This window comes from Garra rufa, chromosome 24 (assembly GCF_049309525.1).
Source record: "Garra rufa chromosome 24, GarRuf1.0, whole genome shotgun sequence".
NCBI lineage: Eukaryota > Metazoa > Chordata > Actinopteri > Cypriniformes > Cyprinidae > Garra > Garra rufa.
In genome coordinates this window covers 39,585,106-39,608,918 of record NC_133384.1, presented here as the reverse complement: position 1 = coordinate 39,608,918, position 23,813 = coordinate 39,585,106, and the positions used below count along the sequence as shown (strand labels likewise).

General features: G+C 36.0%; 1 protein-coding gene across 2 annotated transcripts in view; it reads right to left on the bottom strand.

Annotated features, from left to right (window-relative positions):
* LOC141300492 (lethal(3)malignant brain tumor-like protein 4) overlaps nt 1–23,813 on the bottom strand; it is a 74,745-nt gene that overhangs the window by 14,914 nt on the left and 36,018 nt on the right. For both annotated transcript variants that reach the window (XM_073830780.1, XM_073830781.1), the window contains 2 exons: nt 16,948–17,021; nt 952–1,121 (listed from right to left, as the gene is read on the bottom strand). In XM_073830780.1, the coding sequence (XP_073686881.1) occupies nt 952–1,121; nt 16,948–17,021 (244 nt within the window). The remainder of the gene's footprint in view (nt 1–951; nt 1,122–16,947; nt 17,022–23,813) is intronic.

Here is a 23,813-nt window from a genome sequence, read left to right as displayed (position 1 = left end):
CTGTTTGACTCATGGGCCCAAAGGTCTGTGAGAAGTTTTAAAGAAATCGGCCACCTGGGGACGCTATAGCTATTGCAGCGTAAACGACTGTACATTGCATGGTTTTCGAACATACACACGATTTCCATATCATATGATATGATGGAGCCATTCATTCCAGACAACTTTGCTTCTCGAACCACTGCTGTCAAATAAATTGTTTGTTAAATAATTGGGAAGATGCAAAAAAACTACTTTTGCAAACTAGTGCTAGGCTCAATTTAGAAAAAACAACTCCAGTACAATTCTCTGGACTCTCTAGGTCAATAATGAACAAACAAATGTTGAAATTTACCCTTTGGGATGCTATAACGGGGTCGTTTAGAAAAACTTGTTTGTTCAAATATACCCCAAATCCTATGAATCCTAAAGGAAAACTCAAAACTTCACAAAAGCTGGTGAGCACATGCGACAGGTGATTCTAAACAAGCATGCAAAGTTTTAAGGAGATCGGACCACAGCTGGTGCTATAACAGTCATAAATGTTACAAAACATGATGTTTCTATGATAAATTACCTGGATTTGCCAAAAATGCTTTTTAAAATCATTGATTCAGGTGGTTACAAGCTTGCTAAATTATGTCTTTTTTCATATACGCTTTAATAATCGCTGCTTGCAGCTATATTTAATATGGCTATTGTGTATTTAAAACACATTCAGTTATTAGTATTAGTTTATGTTCAAACTGTCGAATCATAATGCATGGAAGATTTATATGCTATCTGTTTTTGAGTAGATACAAAATGCAACATTGAATGAAAGATGAATGAAGGAAGAATGTGCGCTTGGAAACCAATCATATAGCTAGAATTTGAACAAATAAACCTGAAATGAACTGCATTCAAAACTGATCAATCAGAGAGTAATACTCCATGTCAACAATATATGATGAGTGATCTGCTGTTTCTCACCTCCTCGACGGTCCAGTGGGCGACACGACTGGCCTGAACGCCGGCCACACCGGGCAGAAGCTTACAGTGCTGCTCCCAACACAGCGGCAGGTCGCGGCTCGGGTGAGCAGACATGGCCGACAGGAAGACGGACTGATGCAGCGCCTGCTGGAGACTGTCCATGTTACGCTCTGAAAACACACAAACAGGTCAGTCACTTACAGAACTAAAATGTACAGATAATGTACTCAAGCCTCGTCATCCAAGATGTTCATGTCTTTCTTTCTTCAGTCGTAAAGAAATGTTTTTTTGAGGAAAACATTTCCGGATTTCTCTCCATATAGTGGACTTCTATGGTGCCCTGAGTTTGAACTTCCAAAATGCAGTTTGAAGGTTGTATCAGCGATTTCAAGCCTGAAACATAAAGTGTCAAATCCAGCTGACCTTTCTTCACGATCCGCTCGCTGCCTGCCCCATAAATCGACTGTAAAAAAAAAAAACTTGTCTCTATGGTCAGCCTAGGGTCCGAAAAAAACAATCGGCGCTACCAACCTTTCAACAGAAAAACAAACAGTGTTCCAACCAATCAGCGTCAGGGGTTTGGTGTTGTGGACTTTCGCTCCGCCTCCCTCACATCCCTGCACCAGTAGGAAAGTCCACAACACCAACCCCCTGACGCTGATTGGTTGGAACACTGTTTGTTTTTCTGTTGAAAGGTTGGTAGCGCCGATTGTTTTTTTGGCATATCTCGGACCCTAGGCTGACCAGAGAGACAAGTTTTTTTTTTTTTACAGTCGATTTATGGGGCAGGCAGCGAGCGGATCGTGAAGAAAGGTCAGCTGAATTTGACACTTTATGTTTCAGGCTTGAAATCTCTGATACAACCTTTAAATGCAGCTTCAAAGGACTCTAAACGATCCCAGCTGAGGAAGAAGGGTCTTATCTAGCGAAACTTATCTTTTCTCCATATAGTGGACTTCTATGGTGCCCCGAGCCACAAACGATCCCAAATGCGGCTGTAGTAGTCTGTGAATCTTTGGTGCAACACTGTTATTTTCTCCATTAACTTCAAAATAATTTCAAAATCGTCCTACATCGCTGCAGAAATACCAACCCAGTGTTTACAAAGTGAACGTGCAAAGAAGATCAAACACTCTTACACCCAAGGTGAAACAGTGATGTAGGATGATTTTGAAATTGAGGGAGAAAATGAGATGGGAGTTTTTCGACATACCCTCAGTTCAGGCAGAGCAAGACAAAATGAGCTTTTGAGGTTAAAAAGTATATAAATTGTGTTAAAAAAATAACCGATCACTTCGCTAGATCATAGGGGTGGGAAACTTCAGGGGAGTCACAATCCGATTCCAAAACGATTTTTGATCTACATTTTTCCCCAATTAATTCTTCTGCTGTGCAAATACATCTTTACAACTTTACATTTTAACAAAATGTCAAATTGCAGTTTCTATGCTTTTTGTTTCTAGTTGTAATCTCTGTATGTCAGCACTGCCATCATAAAAGCAGGGCTGTGAATCTTCACAATCTTCTTAAATTTTCATTATCAACTAAATATCTTGATGCGTCACATTCTCAGTTTTCATTATCACTGCACATGGCTACATTTTCATATACATTTCATATCAAATTTGTGCAAAATATACTTTTTGTTTTATTATATGAGTAGGCTACTTTTTAAAACAATAACTTGTTTAAAATAAGTATCTAAAAGTTTACCGACAATAGTCCAGTTTTAACAGACTGCATTCAAACGAATGCACAGATTTATTTCCATACATCAGATGTTTTGTCCTGCTCTATCAAATTCGTTTAAAAGTATTAAAAATTGCAAGTGCATTTAACCGCAGCCACAATCAAGCTTTAGGACGAACAAACACAAAGCGAGTTTGGTGTATCTAATAGTACTGTATTCCAAACGGCAGAAATGAAAGCATATCTAGAGTAAAACACGGCGAGTGGAAGCACACATTAGCTGCCTTTCCATTACCCTTTAAATTGGAAACACGTCAGTTGCACAAAAACTCCCATATATATATATATATATATATATATATATATATATATATATATAGCAAAAAAATAAAATTTATGCAATTCAAAAAAGGAATATTTCGCAAACAGCAATGGAAACGTTTTTTTTTTTTTTTCCACATTCGATTAAATAAAGCCAAAATCCCCCAAAAAGAGGAAAAAATTATGCTTAGTCCCATAACATCGGTTAACGTTGTCATTTCGCAATACTTTTTAATTCGCATTTATACAATATCGCCAACGTTTTGCACAATTCTGTAATGGAAACGCACTTACTGTCAAGCAATGCAAACAAAAAAAAGCTCAGAATCGATTCTGAATTGTTGCAGAGAGAATTGCGATACATCGGAGAATCGATTTCCCCCTCATCCCTACTAGATAAGACCTTTATTCCTCGACTGGGATCGTTTAGAGTCCTTTGAAGCTGCATTTAAACTGCATTTTGGAAGTTCAAACTCAGGGCACCATAGAAGTCCACTATATGGAGAGAAATCCATAAATGTTTTCCTCTTCCTCAAAAAACAATTTCTTTACGACTGAAGAAAGAAAGACATGAACATCTTGGATGACAAGGGGAAAGTGGAAGTGAACTTCTCCTTTAAAAAGTGCTATTTAAACATGAATAAACACAAATGGCAAGCTCAGCGCTGTTTCTCCTGTCAAACTGGTCTGTGCTGAAACTCTGTGTTTGCTTCCTTTCATTCGCCACACTTTGAAAACCACATAAACCCTGAGAAAGCGTTGAAGCTCAGTCTGTCTTGTGTGGAACAGCAGCTTTAGATGAACAGACGTGATAAACACGAGTGTCAGACGCTCAGATCATGAGCTGTGTTTCTGGAGAGCGTTCAGTGGCGGTGAACACAGAAGCGTAGTGTGTTTTCATGTTGTTTTCATGTGGCGTCTCCTGCTGCGTTCAGATGAATCCAGCGCAGTAATGGACACCAACAGCTGACGCTCGTGTTTTGCCTCATTTGCTTCTAAAGGTCATTTCGACCGAAATAAAGCACAAATTCTGTCTGATTACGGGGCTCGGAAGCGGTTTTATGTTTAATGACACGTTGCGTTGGGATGCGGTGTGATTCTGTCAACACAAACGGCTCTGCTCGCTGAGATCACACAGGCGTCTCGCTCAAATGTTCCTGGCAAAAGCAGTGCGTTTAAGACGCCAGGAGGGTTTGGCCTTCACACTCCGCTGAGGATGATCTGACCGCACAAACGCTCTTTAGAGACCAAAAGAGCTGCTAAACAGACGCCAGAGAATCTGCTAATGGACTCAAACGAGTACAAACAAGAAAACCCAGGTCAGTACATGTGAGATTTACATTCTAGTCTCATATTTAAAGTAAGATTGGTTTCTGTGAGGGTCAGCTTAATGCTGGTCTTCACTTTTTTACATGCAGTGTGAATCAGAAGCACTTCATGAATCTGGATTTGATTTAGTTAGTCACAAAATGATTCCAAAAATTATTCTTAGACTGAAATGTCATCAGCAGCATTTGGGTTCAGATCTTAAGAGTGTTACAGTGTAGAAGCCAAAGTCTGTTTGATAAAAACCACACAAATATACTTTAAAATGCATGCTGAAATGGAATAAATGTGTACAAAAACATCTCTGAAGTGGTTCTTATGTACTTACAGGCTCAAAAATATCTTCATAATGTATGAAGATACAGGTTTTATTACATTTTGAGGACGTCAAAACTGTCAATGTCATTTAAACAGATTAATAAACATAAAATGTTTAAGTAAAAATGTAAATTGTAAAGTTTTTAGTCTTTTGTAAAATAAAATGTAAAAATTAAAAGATTGAATGAGTTTGTTTCTTGATCAGATAAATGTGTCTTTCCATCAGTTGCTCACCAATGGATTCTTTGCAGTGAATGGGTGCCGTCAGAATGAGCGTCCAAACAGCTCATAAAAAAAACTTGACAATAATCCACACCACTCCAGTCCATCAGTTCACATCTGGAGAAGACAAAAGCTGAAACTAATCCATCATTAAGACTTTTTAAACTAAATAATCCATAATAACGCTTCCTCCACTGAAAAAGTGGTCTGAATCAGGAGAGAAATCTGCAAAGATCAAGCACCATTTACAAGCCAAAATGGCTCTAAACAAATATTTGGCTGTATTTTGACTTTTTCACTGGAGGCAGGACTCAAAAATGTCTTAATGATAGACTCATTTCATCTTTTGTCTTCTCCAGATGTTAACTGATGGACTGGAGTGGTGTGGATTATTGTGAAGTTTTTTTTATTAGCTGTTTGGACTCTCATTCTGACGGCACCCATTCACTGCAGAGCATCCATTGGTGAGACAGTGATGCAATGACACATTTCTACAAAACTCACATTTTCATTTTTAGGTGAACCATTCCTTTCATGCCAAAAGAGAAAATACATCACATAATGATGATGATGATGATGATGATGTGCCGGCGCACAGGACACGGACATCATGAGATCAATTCGAGACAGACAGACAGACACTCTCTCTCTCTCTCTCACTCTCTCTCTCTCTCTCTCTCTCTCTCTCTCGTTGCTGTGTTTCTGCAGGCGGGTGTTCGGCACAATGACATTCACTCCGATCCGCGTCGCCACCTGCGTCCCGTTACACAAGCCGTTGCCAAGGCGATTGTCACAGTGCATCGTCGTCTGAGCAACTGTTTGCAATCTGTTGTGTCACATGATCAGGTGAGATCAGGTCTGATGACGAGGAGGCGAGCGGACGGCGTCACCAACGATTACATTCTCACAGCTCATCCCTCACTGCAGGACGCAAAAGAGCAGCACAACAGAGAGAGACAGAGAGTGCGTGTGTGTCTCAACTCATCACACACATCTCAACTCAACACACACACAAGAATGAGCAGAAATAACAGTCAGAAGCATGCTTTTTTTATTATAATATCTAGTTTTTAAATATAATTTTTTTGGATAATCGATAACTCACTGAGAATTATTGCTAAATTATCATCATGTATGTATATGTATTTATTTATTTATTTACATTTAATCATTTAGCAGACACTTATCTAAAGCGATTTAAAAAGGAGGAGATATAACTACTTATTTTACTTAGTTAAATATTCTATTAATAATTTTTTTTAAACATTTGTAAACATTTATTTGTATGTTTTATTTGAAATGTATTTATTCAAGATTTATCAATCTTAAAATGTTGAATGCTTGTTTAGAATCACCTGTCACATGTGCTCGCCAGGTTTCATAAAGTTTTGTATTTTTCTTTAGGCTTTATAGGATTTTGGTTAAATTCGGACAGGCCCCGTTTATCAACGACCCCATTATAGCTTCCCAAAAGGTACATTTCAACATTTCTAGATAATTATCAACCTAGAGAGTCCAGGAAATTGTACTGCAGTGTTTTTTTTCCAGACTGAGTGGAAAACCTAGGACTAGTTTGCAAAAGTAGTTTTTTTAACACCAGTGGCCGATTTTTTTTTAAATTTCTCAAAGACCTTTGGAGCCATGAGTCAAACAGGCCCACCAAATTTCATTTTACTCGGCCTCCGTTAACCTTGTCTAATAGGTGCTCAAACTTCATCGGCCAATGGAGTTTCTCATTCCATTCTGAAGTTATAGGCATTTTACTAAAACGTTTTGGCATCCCTTTGTGGCGGAGAGTCAAAAGTTAGACTTCTTATTGATAATTACTGATATTCACTCTCTAGAGAATCTTTCCGCACTGGTTTGACTCCGATCGGATGAAAAACATAGGACTAGTTCGGAAAAGTAGGTTTCTCAAAATCCAAAATACCCCAAAATTTTGCCCACAATCGAATTTGGCTCACGATTGAATATGAGGCTTGCGATTTGTCCGACATGAGCCAAGGATTCCAATGACATAAGACACTTGAGCCTGTGACTAATGATTTAAGAGTTGTGCACGATTTTGTACTTTTGATGGCTGTAGCGCCCCCGTCAGGCCGATTGGGGTGAGACTTGGTGCCGTCGTCGGCGGTGTGAGTACTACCATCACTCCAAGTTTCAAGTCTCTACGACTTACGGTTTGGTCAGCACGATCTGTTTTACATGGAGATCGCTGATCTGTGGCCATTCTAACTATTACAATAGGGTTTCAGCACTACACACCTGAACCCCTAACAATTAAAAACAGTTTGTAGTTAATCACCCAATTCAGTCATTGGTCACACAGCAGAAATCATCTGAAGATCTAAAACAATTCTATGCATCTGTTTCCATCTGCTCTGGATTGATGATCAAACTGATCAAACTGATTGACTGGAGAGACTCTGAAAGACGAGATGTTCACAGCATCTCACACTGTCTGAAAGTGAGCATTCACTCTTGCTTTTCCCTCACGTCTGTCCACCTCGGTTCTGTCTCACACCTCAGGGAAGCTGTCAGAGCTTCTGTCGGCTCTCAGTCTGATTCCTTCAGATCCCAAAGCTGGAGGTGAATCTCAGAGCACCATCATCATCTCACATTCAACCCTGCACTCGACCAATAACCCATGCTTCACAATGACTTCCTTCAAAACACAAACATCCAGACACTGAAGGAAGATCTAGACGTGCTTCATCTTCACTTCAGACCTGTCTGAGCATCTCAAACACTCATCTTCATCATGCATAGGTGTGCCATTTTCATGTCTCTCTATTCAGTGAAATCATTTCAAAACACAATCATTTATTTTATTCATCCAACTCATTTTTAACACTAAAACATGCATGGCTTCTTCAGAGTTTCTGAGCCGAGTCTCATTATAACGATCCGTCAGCATCACAAACACTACAGATGCACGCTATTTCATTTCACAAATAAAAGCCTCAGAGCGACGGCCACTTAAGGTCACAGGAAGAGCGACGTGTCACTTCCTGTCACTGACACGTCTTCAGCTCACATTCATGTCAGCGCGGCGCTGTTGAAGGACGATCAGATACAGAGAGCAAATCAATGAGCTTCAGACTCATCTGACCTTCATCTGACACACTCACCCTCACAAACAACGAATCAAAAACTCAACAATCACTCTCACTGATGCTCAAATCACTTTACAGCGGAGAAACGCTAAAGTCACTTCAGCACAGCCATCATCATCAACATCAACAACAATCATTGATGGCTGAGCTTTGGGGGAAAAAAAGATGGAAAAAGAAAATAATAAGATTTTTAAAATCTTTTTTAATAAGATAAAGGTAAAGAAAAAGAAAAAAAAAGTCACTTTAGAGTCTGCTAAATAATTAAACGTAAATGTAAAAGAGAAAGACAATTAAATAAAGAAAAAATTAATAGGGAAAAAAGAAACTAGAAAAGAATAGTAAAAATAAAGAAAAATAACAAAAAGCAAGCAATGACAAAAGAGAAAAAGTAAAAGAAGAGAAAAGGGAAAGGAAAAAAATAGGAAAAAGATGGAAAGAAAAGTAGGTATTAAAAACATTTTTAAAAGCTAAATTAAACAAAAAAGCAAACAAAAAAAAGATACAAAAGTAAAAAAGGAGAAATATTTGAGAAAAAAAGTCACTAGATAAAAGCATCTGCTAAATATTTCAATGTAAATGAGGAAGAAAATTAAATTAAAGAAAAAAATAGATATAAATATATAGAATAGTAAAAATAAAGAAAAATAACAAAGAAATGAAAAAAGAGAAAAAAGATGGAAAACTAAAAGAAGAAGGTATTAAAAAAGATTTTTAAAAGCAAACAAAAAAGATAAAGGTAAAAAAACTAAAAGAAACAAAAAGGAAAGAAAAAGTAACTTTAGATAAAGGCATCTGCTAAATAATTAAATTAAAAGAGAAAGAAAATTAAGTAAAAGAAAAAAAAATAGAAAAGAAGGGTAAAAAAGAAAAGAGAAATTAGAAATATATAGAATAGTAAAAATCAAGAAAAAATAACAAAAAGCAAGAAATGAAAAAAGCAAAAGAAGAGAAAAGGGAAAGGAAATAAATAGAAAAAAAGATGAAAAAAGAAAAGATGATATTAAAAAGATTTTTAAAAGCTAAAATAAACAAAGCAAACATAAAGGTAAAAGAGAAAGAAAGGAAGAAATAAAAGAAAAAAATAGAAAACAAGGGGAAAATAGAAAGAAAGGGAAAAAAAGAGAAAATGGAAAAGAAGAGAAAAGGAAAAAATGGAAAAAAGATGGAAAAAGAAATAAGATTAAAAAGATTTGTAAAAGTTAAATTGAACAATACAAACAAAAAAAAATAAAGGTAAAAGAGAAAGAAAGAAAGAAAGAAAGAAAGAAAGAAAGAAAGAAAGAAAGAAAGAATAGAAAATAAGGGGAAAAAAGAAATAGTAAAAATATAGAAAAATAACAAAAAGCAAGACATGAAAAAAATAGAAAAAGCAAAAGAAGAGAAAAGGGAAAGGAAAAAAATAGAAAAAAGGAAAAAGAATGCAAAAAGAAAAGGAAAAACTTTGCATTTCGAACTGATAGAAAGACAAACTCGGTTCATCACTGATGCAGACTCACATCAATGGATGATGAACAAACAGCTGCTCTCTGTAAGTGAACTGATCTGGGAACAGATGAAGAGAGTGCAGCTGCTGGATGCTATTGGTCTGATCTGATGTGTTCTGATGGAATGACAGAGACTGAGAGTCTGATCAATCACACAGAAGAACCGGATCCAGAAGACATTCACCTTCAGAAACACACCTGACACACCTGATCCTGATACGGTCAGCTTCAGTCGATCATCAAACCACTTCACCATCAGCAAATCAATCACAGCTCACCCAATGAAGACCACAGATGATCAATCACTCTCTCAGTTACACTGATGCTGCTTTCTAGTGTAGATTTCCTGCAAATTAAAATCTGAAAGCTTCAGTTGGACGGCCAGACAACACTCGTATCTCACAGGAATATGATGCTCAGCTGTAAATATTTAGAGTCAGCGTTTGAGAGGAGAGGAAGATCAGACGCTGACCATCTGCTCCACGCAGAAGATCTAAACCCTGCTGAGATGATGGAGCAGAACCAGGCCAAAACCAGCGTCTCTATGGGACGGTACGGGGTCGAAGAGTTCATCTGAATCCAGACCAGCGGAGCTCAACCAGAGCCTCCAAAGGACTTCAAATCAAAGCAATTAAAACACTTTTAAAGTGCTACTAATCTTGAAGGGTTACTCCACTTTCAAAATAAAAAAATCCTGATAATTTACTCACCCCCAAGGCATCCAAGATGTTCATGTCTTTCTTTCTTTAGTGAGAAATTACGTTTTTTGAGGAAAACATTACAGCATTTTTCTCCATATAGTGGACATCAATGGTGTTCAATGGAATGGAACAGTTTCATTGCAGCTTCAAAGGGCTCTAAATAATCTCAGCTGAGGAATAAAGGTCTTATCTAGAAAAAAAAAAAAAAAAAAAAAAAGACAATTTATATACTTTTTAACCACAAATGCTGGTCTTGTCTAGCTCTGCTATGCACATGCGTACTTTGTGCACTCCGGTTCAAGACAGTTAGGGTATGGTTAAAAAGTCTATAAATATAATTTTTTTAACCTCTTAAGTGTCACCCTCCATTTTTGAACATAGATGTAAAAATGCACTTTCCAAACTTATATTGTTATAATTTATGAACACTTTAGAATACAGGCTTAAGGTTGGACTTTTTTTTTTTTTTAAGAAGACAATCTGCTAAAGTGTAATCATTTCAAAATACTAAAGAATTAAAGTTATAAAAGTTTAAATTTACTGTAAAGAAAATTCACTACTGTTTTTTTATTTTATATAAAAATATCTTACAAAATATTTTTGAATCCAAAACTGCCATAAAATTAAAGCATTATGTCTAAAAAAGTTATGTTCCAAATTTGAAGTTGATATTAAAAAAAAATTGAGGTTCATGAGATTTTATTTAGGGTGTTATACCATAAACATGATGCATTTTTGTGTCACAAATGTCTAAATTTCTGTCAATATAATTTCTATCAAAAAAAAATGTAGATCCTTGAAAGTCCGACAATATGTATTTTGTCAAGATTATAAACAAATTTGATTCTAAAAGACCTTAACACATTTTGTAATATGACACTTGACTCCACCCACTAAGGGGAGGAGACAGCTAAAACATTTTAAAGTATCATTTTTCATTGTAACGCAATATCTGATTTAAATATGGTTTTCAAAGAATGAATTCAGGGTTTTCAGCTTTTAAATGATATATAATGTGATGGAGAAAAAAGACGATGAAAAACGTAACTTTTTTTAGCCGGGTGACACTTAAGGGTTTTTAGAAAATGATCGATCTTTTCACTAGATAAGACTCTTATTCCTCAGCTGGGATCATTTAGAGCTCTTAAACTGCATTTGGGGGCAGCCGTGGCCTAATGGTTAGAGAGTCGGACTTGTAACCCAAAGGTTGCAGGTTCGAGTCTCAGGTCCGGCAGGGATTGTAGGTGGGGGGAGTGAATAACCAGCACTCTCTTCACCCTCAATACCACGACTGAGGTGAGTCCCTCAGTGGCTGCCCACTGCTCCGGGTGTGTGTTCACGGGGTGTGTGTGCACTTGGATGGGTTAAATGCAAAGCACAAATTCCTAGTATCGGTCACCATACTTGGCCTCACTTCACCTCCTTTCCTTTTCTTTTCCTTTTTCAAACTGTTGAGCACCATTGAATTCCACTATATGGAGAAAAATCCTGGAATGTTTTCCTCAAAAAATCGTATTTCTTTACGACTGAAGAAAGAAAGACATGAAGATCTTGGATGACAAGGGGGCGAGTAAATATCATGAAATTTTCAATCTGGAAGTGGAGTAATCCTTTAATTTCAACATTTACTAATAAATTATTACAATAAAATAAAAAGTAATACATTAATAAAATTAGCTCACATTAACAAAGAGCAATAAATACTGTAACAGAAGTATTGCTCGTTGTTAGTTAATGCATTAAACAATGGGAGCTTATTGTAAAGTCAAATTTTAAAGTTCTCCTAAGGAGCTGTTTTTTGCCTCTGAAAAAACAGGAATCACAAAGACACCTCGAAAACCTGTAAAAATGAGGAAAACTCGTTTCAAAAAGTGATTTCTGGACCTGGAAATGTCATGGAAATTGATAAACTCTTTTAGGTATTTAATAACAAATAACTTTTTTCTAGTTATGCTAAACTCTAAAATATTTTATCTGGCAAAAATTGAGTAAAATGACAACATTTTGAACATTTAAATATTAAACTATGATCAAAGAGCTGAGAAGCACTGATACAGAGAGAGCTGGAGTTTCTGAACAGATGAACAACTTCATTACAGCACAATCTGCTGGACTCCAACATGATCTCCAGTCAAGTCCGTCTTTCACACATGAACACAGACACATGAGAATGACAGCGACTGAGCAGCTGATCCTGAGGATCATGTGACGTTTGACACGCGTGTTGACATGTACACTACCCTCCAAAGGCAAAGCGCAGTAACTACACATTTGGTAAAAATTGAGTTAAGGCTTAAAAAGGACTCTGTGACAATGGTTTTGTCTTGTGGCAAAGTCTCCTGGTTCAATTTTGTGACCAACATGTTTGACTAGCTGGCGTAAAAACTTTAAAGGCATTTTTCTCAGTTTCAGTGTTGGCGTAGTTACTGCACTTTGCCTTTGGAGGGCTGACTAACAGTATGTTGTGTGAGCACTGCGGCAGAATGGTCCTGTTCGTCTGTTGCTGGTTTCGGGTTCATGCTGAGCTCAGGATCTAATGACTGACGGCAGCAGCTCGTATCACATCACATCCCCATCTCCTGCTCATCCACACCTCAAAACATGTCAGACCAACCTGAGGTGCTGAGAAAAACCTTCCGAAACCATCAGATCAGAGCAGCACAGCACCACAGGCCAGTCTGAGGTGGGATTTCATCTGGAAGTGTGTCATCGCACAGCTCTGACTCTATCTCTCAGTCAGACAAAACTAAAACAAAACAATGCAATAATAATGAAAATATATATTTATGAATATATTTTATTTGATCTAGTTGGCTATTTTTATTTATTTAAAATATTAACAAAAGCAGCAGGCATTAAACTAGATCAAAAAGTTTGTCAAGACAAACTTTAGGTTGGTTTGACGAAGCCTAGCTTAAAAGTTTAAAGCAGCTGTAAAAGCTTAAAATTTGAACTTTATATAGATAGATTAGATGACTAGCATGTTTTCAGGCTGCTCAAGCCAACCTAATAAAATAATAAAAATGACAGAAATTATGAAATCAAAAATACAAAAACTTTAAACTAAAAACTGAAATATAAAAAACACAAAATGTTAATAAAAAAAATATATAGACATATTAAAAAGACAAAAAAATACTAAAAATATTTTTTTAAAAATTCAAAAACTGATTTAAAATATGAATAAAAACATGAATAGTATTTCGATGACACTAAATAAGACTGGCTCCATCTAACCGAATCTCTCTCTGCTAACGTCCGACTGATGCTGTGATGACAGATTCTTCATCTGATTTAATTTGTGTTGCTAAAGAAATCCGAGCTCATCTATTTCTTAAAATCAGCACGTCACCAACCCAAAACCCTCCACCTGATGACTTCATGTTTTAATGGAGAGGATCTCTGGAGACAAACGAGGATGAAGAACAGCTGAGAGCTCTGACAGCTGATTGAGGAGAGTCTCATGAGGAACAGGGATTACTTTACTGAAGATCTTCCTATAAAGTCAACCTACTAAACATACAGCCTTTGTCAAAATAGCTGGCAACAAAAGTGAGTACACACTAAGTGATAACAGCAGTATGTTGTTTAAAGTCACATGACCTATTCATCATGTTTATGTTTTTGTCTGCTTGACAGGACCATACAAACTTGTGTACAGAGGTTTTCCAAGATGGGTCCCATTTGGAACAGGCCTCGCAAGGGTTGATCAACGTATTCGTAATATTCGGCCATATTACGGCAGCAAACTTGCTTGACTATTACGCCGGAATGAGAGTGTAGTTCCTAATCTTATCAGCCTAGAAACTCACAGCTTTGCATTTCCGCTGGTCTTAGTACACGATATAACTACAGAAGAGTCAAGTTTTAAATAGGACAAATATGGAAACTCGTTGGTCATTTTTGAACGCGATGCTATTGGTCTCATAGGATTCAATGATCTATGCTAAGCTATGCTAAAAGTGATATCGCCAGAACAGGAGAACGGCTGAATGGATTTCAAAACGGTAAAAATCTACTTATTAACTCGAGGGGAGTTGGAGAATGAGCCTATTTCCAAAAAAAGTGGAGTGTTCCTTTAAGACTGGATAAAAACCCAGCTTTTCATCACAGGAATAAATCTATTTTAAAATGTTAGAACAAAAAACATTATTATTGTAAAAACATTTTGCAATATTACTGTTTTTTTCTGTATTTGTAATCAAATAAATGCAGCACTGATGAGCAGAAGAGACTTCTTTAAAGACTATTATAAGTCTTACTGACACCAAACTTTTGAACGGTAGCGTATATGATCAATTTTAAATTAAAATAAATTAAAACTATAGACACACAAAAAAATCTAAAACTTAATTAAATGAAAACTTAATATATAAAATATATAGACTTTTAAAATAAATACAAACTATATAGACTTTCACATTATGTAGTTGTGGTGATCTGCAGTGGGAAAGAGCTGAAGCTGCTGCTGGTCTGGAGAAACGCTGACTCACCAAACGCCTCCACACTCACCAACACCAGCATCAGCTCACTGCCTTTCTAAAAATAAGACACTTCACAGCACTTCAGAATACACTGCAGCTGATTACACGTGCTGTTTGTCATTCTACGCCATCCACACCAGTCACAACACCATTCTCATCAGCATCAGTGAAAGAAGACCAGTTTATCAGTGATCAATCTCACATGAGACGAGCAGACTCTCCTTCAGAACACACTGACATTACATCAAACACACTCTGACCTCATCAACCGGACAGTAACACACACACACACACACACACACACACACACACACACACACACACACACACACACACACACACACACACACACACACACACACACACACACACACACACACACACACACACACACACACACACACACACACACACACACTTCTGTCCACTGCTGACAGTTATGAATATTCTGGTCTGGAGGGCTCTCGTATCTCCATGGAAACAATCAGAAAATTATGCCAATTAATGAAACTGCTGTGAAACGCTGGATATCATATGATGAAGAGCAGCAGCTTCACAAATGCTGATAACGATGAGAATATCTGGACATTTTTACTGGATATGGATTAATCAAACTTTAAAACACAAAATTAAACACAACAAACTACCAGAATAAAAGTTTGGCTTCAATTGAAGAAGATTATAAAAATATTATTTAAACTCCACAGAGTAAATCCTGTGGATTTATTTTGATAATTTTTAAGTGAACAAACCAGTTTACATTCATTCCCGAGGTCTGAGAAATATGTGCAAAACATTTCCTTCCCTTATTAATGGTAAATGATTATTGTGATAAATAATGATACGGCATAATATGTGAAAATATCTTGATAATAAATAAATAAACCCTGGAGTCTTAAGTAGCTTAATGTTCCGTGAAGATATTTTGTAAGTTTCCTACTGTAAATATATCAAAACGTAATTTTTGATTAGTAATATGCATTGCTAAGGACTTAATTTGGAAAACTTTAAAGGCGATTTTCTCAGTATTTAGATTTTTTTGCACCCTCAGATTCTAGATTTTCAAATAATTGCATTGCATCTTGGCCAAATACTGTCCTATCCTAACAAACCATACATCAATGGAAAGCTTATTTATCAGCTTTCAGATGATGGATAAATCTCAATTTAAAAAAAAAGACCTTTGTTTTGTGGTCCACGGTCACATTTTGGGCTATTTGGCCTATTTCAGAGCATCATTAAACCTTCCAATCGATTGAAATTCTGAATAAAAAAGCTTTCCGTTGCTGTGTGGTTTGTTAGGATAGGACAATATTTGGCTGAGATACAACTATGTGAAAATCTGGAATCTGAGGGTGCAAAAAAATTCTAAATATCGAGAAAACTGTCTTTAAAGTTGTTAGCAATGCATAAATTAAGTTTTGATGTATTTGCGGTAGGAAATTTACAAAACATCTTCATGGAACATGATCTTTATTTTCTGGCATAAAAAAATCGATAATTTTGACCCATACAATGTACTGTATTTTTGGTTATTGCTACAAATATACCTGTGATACTTTTGTTGTGCTCCAGGGTCACATATACATTTTTTCATATAAATGTAATATTTCACAGTATTTAGAAATTATACAACAGATAATATTTTATTTTTAAAACAAACAAAAAAAAACGTCGGAACCCTTTCTCTTTGGTTGAAAGTGCTTCTCATTACAAGTATCTGAAGGTTTGTTGCCAAGTTAATGTGGATCATGAGCTGCTCACGTGTAAATGAACACATCAATGCACATCACTCTGAAACACATGCATATGTTTGCTCAATTAAATTTATCTCTATTTTGGTTTTATTTTGATTAATCGCGGAGCTCTACTGGAAATAACGTCATTCGCAAGCTTGTCTCTCACGCATCCAAAAAATCTAGGAGTGAATGCTTCATAACAGCTCATTTCTTTATAAATCACATCCAGATGGGACACTTAACAGAAGTCAAGTCATCTGCAGTCTCAGTATGGAGGAGCCCAATTATTATTGAAGCCAAATAATCCAGCGGAATGACTGTCATCTGACAGATGGAGAGCAGACCAGTGTGCTCAAGATCACAGATCAACACAATCACCAGCATGTTTCAGTCTCCTGTCCAGGTGTCAATGCAACCGAAATCTCAAAACTGTGCTCAGACATTAGAAGAACATTAATACATGGAGAAAGGACATGTGAATGTGAGACGTTGGAGATGACATTGCATCAAACTATCCGATGAACACAAATAAAAGAGGCCTGATTTAAAAAAGTGCAGAAGTGTTTTCAAGGTTTAAACACATTACAGACACTCACCTGAAATAACGCTGTTCACATCAATGTCATCCTCCTCGTCCTTGATACGCAGATACTTCGTGGACTGAGAGAGTCTACAAAAAAAAAGAAAAATTGTAAAACACAGTTTCTAAACAGATGCTGAAGTTGAATACATTAGTTTTGAGCACTGATTTCCTCCTACTCTAGCTCTATTCTGCCCTCCAAAGGCAAAGCGCAGTAACTACGCATTTGGTCAAAATTGAGTTAAGGCTTAAAATTACTTTGTGACAACGGTTTTGTCTTGTGGCAAAGTCTCCTGGTTCAATTTTGTCCCAGAGAAACAAGAGTTGGCTAGTTGGCGTAAAAACTTTAAAGGCATTTTTCTCAGTTTCAGCGTTGGCGTAGTTACTGCACTTTGCCTTTGGAGGGCAGTATTATTATTAGGGGTTTAACCGTGTAGCACTGAAACCCAACTGTAATTGTTAGACTGGTCATGGATCAGCAATCTCCAAGTAAAACTGATGGTGCAGACCAAACCGTAAGTCGTAGAGACTTGAAACCTGGAGGGTTGGTAGTAGGGTTGTCACGATACCATAAAAATGACTTACGATACTGTACCAGTTGAAGTATCACGATACCACGCAGTATTCGTTCATTTAAAATTCAATTCTACAAAATGATTCAATTTCATAAATAAAAAGACGTAAATGAAAACTGGCAAGATTTTTCTCTGAATACTTCATCAATGTGAATGAATGACTGGCTACTGTTGTCCATTAAAAATCATGTAAACAAAACTCATCTGAGCACTGCACAGACGCTGCATGGAGTGACATTTAGATGTGGTATTTATACATTTAGACTGGACTTATAATTGCATAAATAATGGCATAAGATTAATGTTTTAAATACAAAACTCTGAATATAGAAATTTGTTGGAAAAGAATGTGATGGGAAACTTAAAACCGCCAGCAGATGGCAGCAATGTTCATGATTGAATCACTGAGTCGTTCAAACGATTCTTTCAAAACGTCTGAATCATTCAGGAGTGAATCAAATAACTGTTTTTATGAATGGCTCAGTGAATCAGTGATTCGCCAAATCACTACAGCGCACAAAAGTATGAAATCACTCATATTTCCTAAACCGTTAGTTATGGCTCAGTTTTTTGGGTATTTTGCATTATTTGAAAAACCTACTTTTGTGAACTAGTCCTAGTTTTTTCGCCTGATCAGAACCAGTGCAGAAAGATTCTCTAAAGTGCGAATATCAATAATTATCAAAACAAGTTGAACTTTTGACTCTCTGACGCAAAGGGACGCCAAAACGTTCAAAAGGGGCAGGGCTACTTTTAGTAAAATGTCTTTAACTCCTGAACTGAAAGAGATATCTCCTCCAAACGTACTTATGTAAGAGTTCAATCTGAGGTCACATGAAAAAAATTGCGGAGCCTGGCCATTTTGTGGCGCTATTAGATGGGAAAAAACATTAAAATGGCTATAACTGCGCAACCATTTGTCCTGCCAACAAGAAAATTAGTGTGCACGCTCTTGGTCCAAAGTGCCACAAGTGTCTAGAAGGACATTTGCGTATCTCAAAAAACATGGCCGGCATTGACCGACAAAATTTGGGCACCTGTTAGACAAGGTTAACGGAGGCCTATTGGAACTAAACTTGGTGGGCCTGTTTGACTCACAACATTCAACTTTGCCTCTAGAACCACTGCTGTTAAATCAAACCGTTTGTTCAAATGATTGAGAAAAACCAAACTAGTCCTAGGTCTTTGCTCAATCTGGGAAAAAACTGCAGTAGAATTCTCTGGACTCTCTAGGTCAATAATTGAAATTTAGCCTTTGGGAAGCTTCTAAACAGGGTTGTTTAGAAAAGAGGCCCATCCAAATTTACCCCAAATGCTGTAAAGCCTAAAGGAAAACTCAAAACTTCACAAAAGCTGGTGAGCCCATGTGACAGGTGATTCTAAACAAGCATGCAGCGTTTGAAGGAGATCAGACCACAGCTGGCGCTATAACAGTTAAAAAGGGCTCAAAAACACTGTATTTCTATGGTAAATAACCGGGATTCACCAAAAATGCTTTTTTATATTGATTTAGGTTGGTACAGCCTTGCTAAATAACATGTCTTTTTTTTCTTATATGCTTAAATGCATATTTATTATTATTATTCTGATGTGTTATTTCCTAATCAGTGTTGAGACTCTAAATCAGATCAGTGTCTCATGAAGCAGCAGCACAGGCCGTCTGACTTCAGTTTAAGTCTTTGAAACCAGACTTTTTACCCCAAATCTGGACTCAAATGATGAAAAGAAGACAAACCAAGCTGCAGGAAGTGCATTAAAAGTGCAATGAAGCCTTTAAATGTTCCTTCTGTAGAAACACAGAGGATTGATGCGAAAATCCTCCTTCGGCTACAAGCGCTCTTCACAGCTCAACATCTATTACAGCCTTAAATGAGACCGTTAATGACGTTTCTGAACACACATACACTCTCTCTATCTCTCTCACACACACACACACACACACACACACACACTCTCTCTCTCTCTCTATCTCTCTCACACAAACTAGACTCAATGAGAGCGACAGTCTGACTGCAATCGCAGAGAGAGCGAACACACGAGCGTCTCTCGCTCCGAGCGACTCTTTTATCTGTGGATGTTCAGAGGATGTTAAAAGCCTCCCAAACATTCAGTAATTAAGAGTAAATGAAACATCAATGATTCATGATGGGAACGGATAAAGAAACTCTCTCTGACGAGCTGAAAACAGCAAAACAGACTCATTAAAGGCACAGTTCACCTGAAAAATGAACATTCTGTCATCATTTACTCTCCATCATGTTGTTGCAAACCTGTTTGAGTTTCTTTCTTCTGTTGAACACAATTTTTTAGAACGTTGGAAACCAAACACAGCAGTAGAGCTGGGTAGATTACTAATTTGAAATCAGTAACGGATTACAATTTGCAAGTAGTCAATAACGTAATCCATCACATCACAGATTACTTTTTGATTACTTTTGAGCATAACTCGTTTATCACACTGATTTAAACAGGTAATCTTGTACCATAATAATAGAGTGAGAAAATATATTCAGTTCATTATTATAATTAACAACATAAAATGTGTTGAACATTATACTACATCAAGGTTTCCCAGTTTAATGAAAGGCTAACAAGTGATTAAATCATAAAAATGTAAAATTAAAATAATCAAAATAATGCAAGTTAATATATTAAGTTTTTTCTGCAAGTCTATTTATCAATGTCTGAGAACTGTGAACATGGAACATCAAAGCTGAATAAATAAGCTTTCCAGCTTTCCATGGTTTGTTAGGATAGGACAATATTTGGCTGGGATACAACTATCGGAAAATCTGTAATCTAAAGGGGTGCAAAAAAAAAATCTAAATATAATAAAAAAAATCACCTTTAAAGTTGTCCAAATGAAGTTCTCAGCAATGCATATTACTAATTGAAAAGTGATTTATGATATATTTATGGTAGGAAATGTACAAAATGTCTTCATGGAACATTATCTTAATATCCTAATCATTTTTAGTATAAAAGAAAAAAATAATAATAATTTTGACCATGCATTTTGTTACAATGTATTTTTGGCTATTGCTACAAATATAGCTGTGCTACTTAAGACTGGTTTTGTGCTTCAGGGTCACATTTTAGAAAGGAAAATTAAAAAAAAAAAAAAAAAAAAAAAAAATTAAAGAGAATCCAATAATGGTGAATAATGTATTGCTATTGTGTGAATAACATGTAATCATGTAATCCATAAAAAAATAACTGTAGTCTGATGATGAGTATTTTAAAATGTAACTTACTCTAATTACAAGTACGTCATTTTTGGAATCTGATTATGTAATCCAGATTAAAAGTAATCAGTTACTACCCAGCTCTGGACGGTAGCCATTGACTTCCATTGTATTTTTTTTTCTCTCCATACTACGGTATTCAATGGCTACCAGCAACTGTTCAGTCTAGGGATGCACCGAAATTAAAATTCTTGGCCAAAGCCGAACAAACTGAGGGGATTGTCAATTGCGTGCTTTGTGTGGAGGGTAAACACGCTCCTGCATAACGTTCTGTGGTTTATTTACTAATGGTTTAAAGCCATTTCGCAATTTTAGACAGTAACCAGCAACAATGCGATACTAAACAGTCTCTCGCTGTCGCTGCTTGGAATGATTTTGGCATCTTTCTCGGACAGTTTTAAATGCTTCCACACTGAACACATGTTTGCTGCATTAGTGCACGCCTCTATTTGACTGCATCACCTCATCGTTCGCTATCATTTATTTGGCCTTTTCGCTTATTCAATTTCAGTTGCTGGACATTCGGTGCATCCCTAGTTCAGTTACACAAATTCTTCAAAAAGTAAACTCACACAAGTTTAGAATAACATGAGGGAGAGTAAATGCTGACAGAATGTTCATGTTTTTTTTGGAGAACTGCCACTTTAAAATAAATGTTCCAGCATGATAATATGCAATATTTTGCAAACGTTGAATGCATTCTTCAAAAGCATGAGTCTAATGTAAATATATCATGTTTCTACCCAAATGAACCTTCAATCTAAGACAGAAAACATCCACACTTTTGTGTGTTTGTGTGTTTGTGCAGTGAATAATGAGTGTCAGTGCTGTATTATAACGCATGAGTCAGATGAACGGGGGCCGCTGGGGGCCTCACTCTTTCTCTCTAGAGCCTGTCAAACCACACACATTCAGTGTGTGTGTGTGTGTGTGTGTGTGTGTGTGTGTGTGTGTGTGTGTGTGTGTGTGTGTGTGTGTGTGTGTGTGTGTGTGTGTGTGTGTGTGTGTGTGTGTGTGTGTAGGTGTTCAGGTGTCAGGTTCTGTCCTCTGTATGTGAGACGTGACTCTGCTAATGAGACACACATTACATCAGCTCCAGTCTGACTGCTCATGATAACCCACCTGACCTGAGCTTCAGAAACCAGCCTCATTCTGACCCATTAAACATGATGTTAAACACTCACTTCAGCCAATAATGACAATTCTGTCAGCATTCATGATGCTTTCTGTACTAGCGTCTCCACAGAGCTTTTAAGGCGAGACACTGCAGTAAACAGGGTAAAAAATATAGCTAATAGTTATCATCTTACTGTACTTACTCAGCTGATTGATTAGATTGATAATTGCTAACATTTTTTTGTATTACAAGTTTTCTAAAATGTTAGGTTTAAATATGCAAATGAAATATGTGACAATTTGCATACAATTCTAGTACAAAAATCTTTCTTACTTAGATTTCTTTTGTCTTATTTCCACCAAAATATCTACAAATTCTTAAATCAAGAAGGATTTTCTAGATGAGTAAAAATGATCAAAATTAAGTGTGTTTTTGCTTGAAACAAGCAAAATAATCTGCCAGTGGGGTAAGAAAAATTATCTTGTTTTCTGTTTGAAATAAGATTTTTTTTCTTACTCCACTGGCAGATTATTTAGCTTGTTCTGCGCAAAAATCACTTAATTTTGGCTGTTTTTTTCTGAAAACATTTTTTATTATTCATCTAGAAAATCCATCTTGATTTAAGAATTTTCTGATATTTTGGTTGGAAAAAAGACAAAAAAAAATAAGAAAAGCATTTTTTTGCAGTGTAAACACTGGATAGAGTGAATTTTTCAATTTCAAAATTCTTGTTTAATTTTTTTTGGCGTATTAAAGTCAAATGTTTTTACAGAGCGGATTTTGGGTGTCTCATTTGGTTTCAGAAAATACTTAACAGGCAGAAAACAATCTATAAAATAAAATGTTGAATATAATCAAGCAAATTCTATATGAACAAATCCCTCTGTAAAAACCTTCAGGATATAGACAGGAACACAAATGTAAAGTGTGGTGTGTGTAAGAGCTGCTGAAGTGGAGATTTATGTCTCAGTGTAGGAGAAAAAAACTCTTGGCCTTTAAAAAGATGGATTATAATTAAAATCTATTGACAAAAATTGATAAAATGCTATGGAAGAAACACTTAACACTGTCTTTTAGATGTTTTCTTTCCACTAGTCTGAAAAAACACTTCATGAAAAACCAAAAAGTACAAAATCTGCATGAAATAACAGCATTTTCGACTGCAGTGTCTCCCCTTAAAGTCAAATGTAATATCTTTAAGACACTGCATTATCACTGTATGTCCATACAGAACAAACCCACATAATACTAAAATAATTCTTGTAGATCAGATTATGGTAACACTTTACGATAAGGCTCCATTAGTCAGTGTATTAACTAATGAGCAATACATTTATTGCAGTATTTATTTATCTTTGTTAATGCTAGTAAATACAAACACATTTAGTTCATTAACTACTGTTAACAAACACAACTTTTGATTTTACTAATGCATTAGTAAATGCTAAAATTAACATTAAGAAAGATTAACAAATGTTTAGTTCATGTTAACTAATGTGAACTAATGAAATTTATTGTGAAGTGCTTCCCAGCTTAATTCATGAAATTAAACCGTCTGCAATGCATTTAGCTGCAAAACAGTTTAAAATCAGTTTAAAACACCTTTTCATTTCTTCAACATCGGCGAATACATGTGAATTAGAGAATAATTTACACTATATTTGTTTTACTTTGAAACATGTAGGTCTTATTTGACTATTATTGATACACTTATAGTTGTTGTTAATATTTTGATTGCATTGTATTTTTTATTATTATTTTAATATTAGATAAAGTTTCAGCAATTCCATTGTATTTTTATTTATTTTTGTACATTTTATTGTTTTTTTTTTGTAAAATATCTATATAAGCACAAGTATATTTGTAGCAATAGTTAACAATGCATTATATGGGTCAAAAATACCGGTTTATGCCAAAAATCATTTGGATATTAAGTAGAGATCAT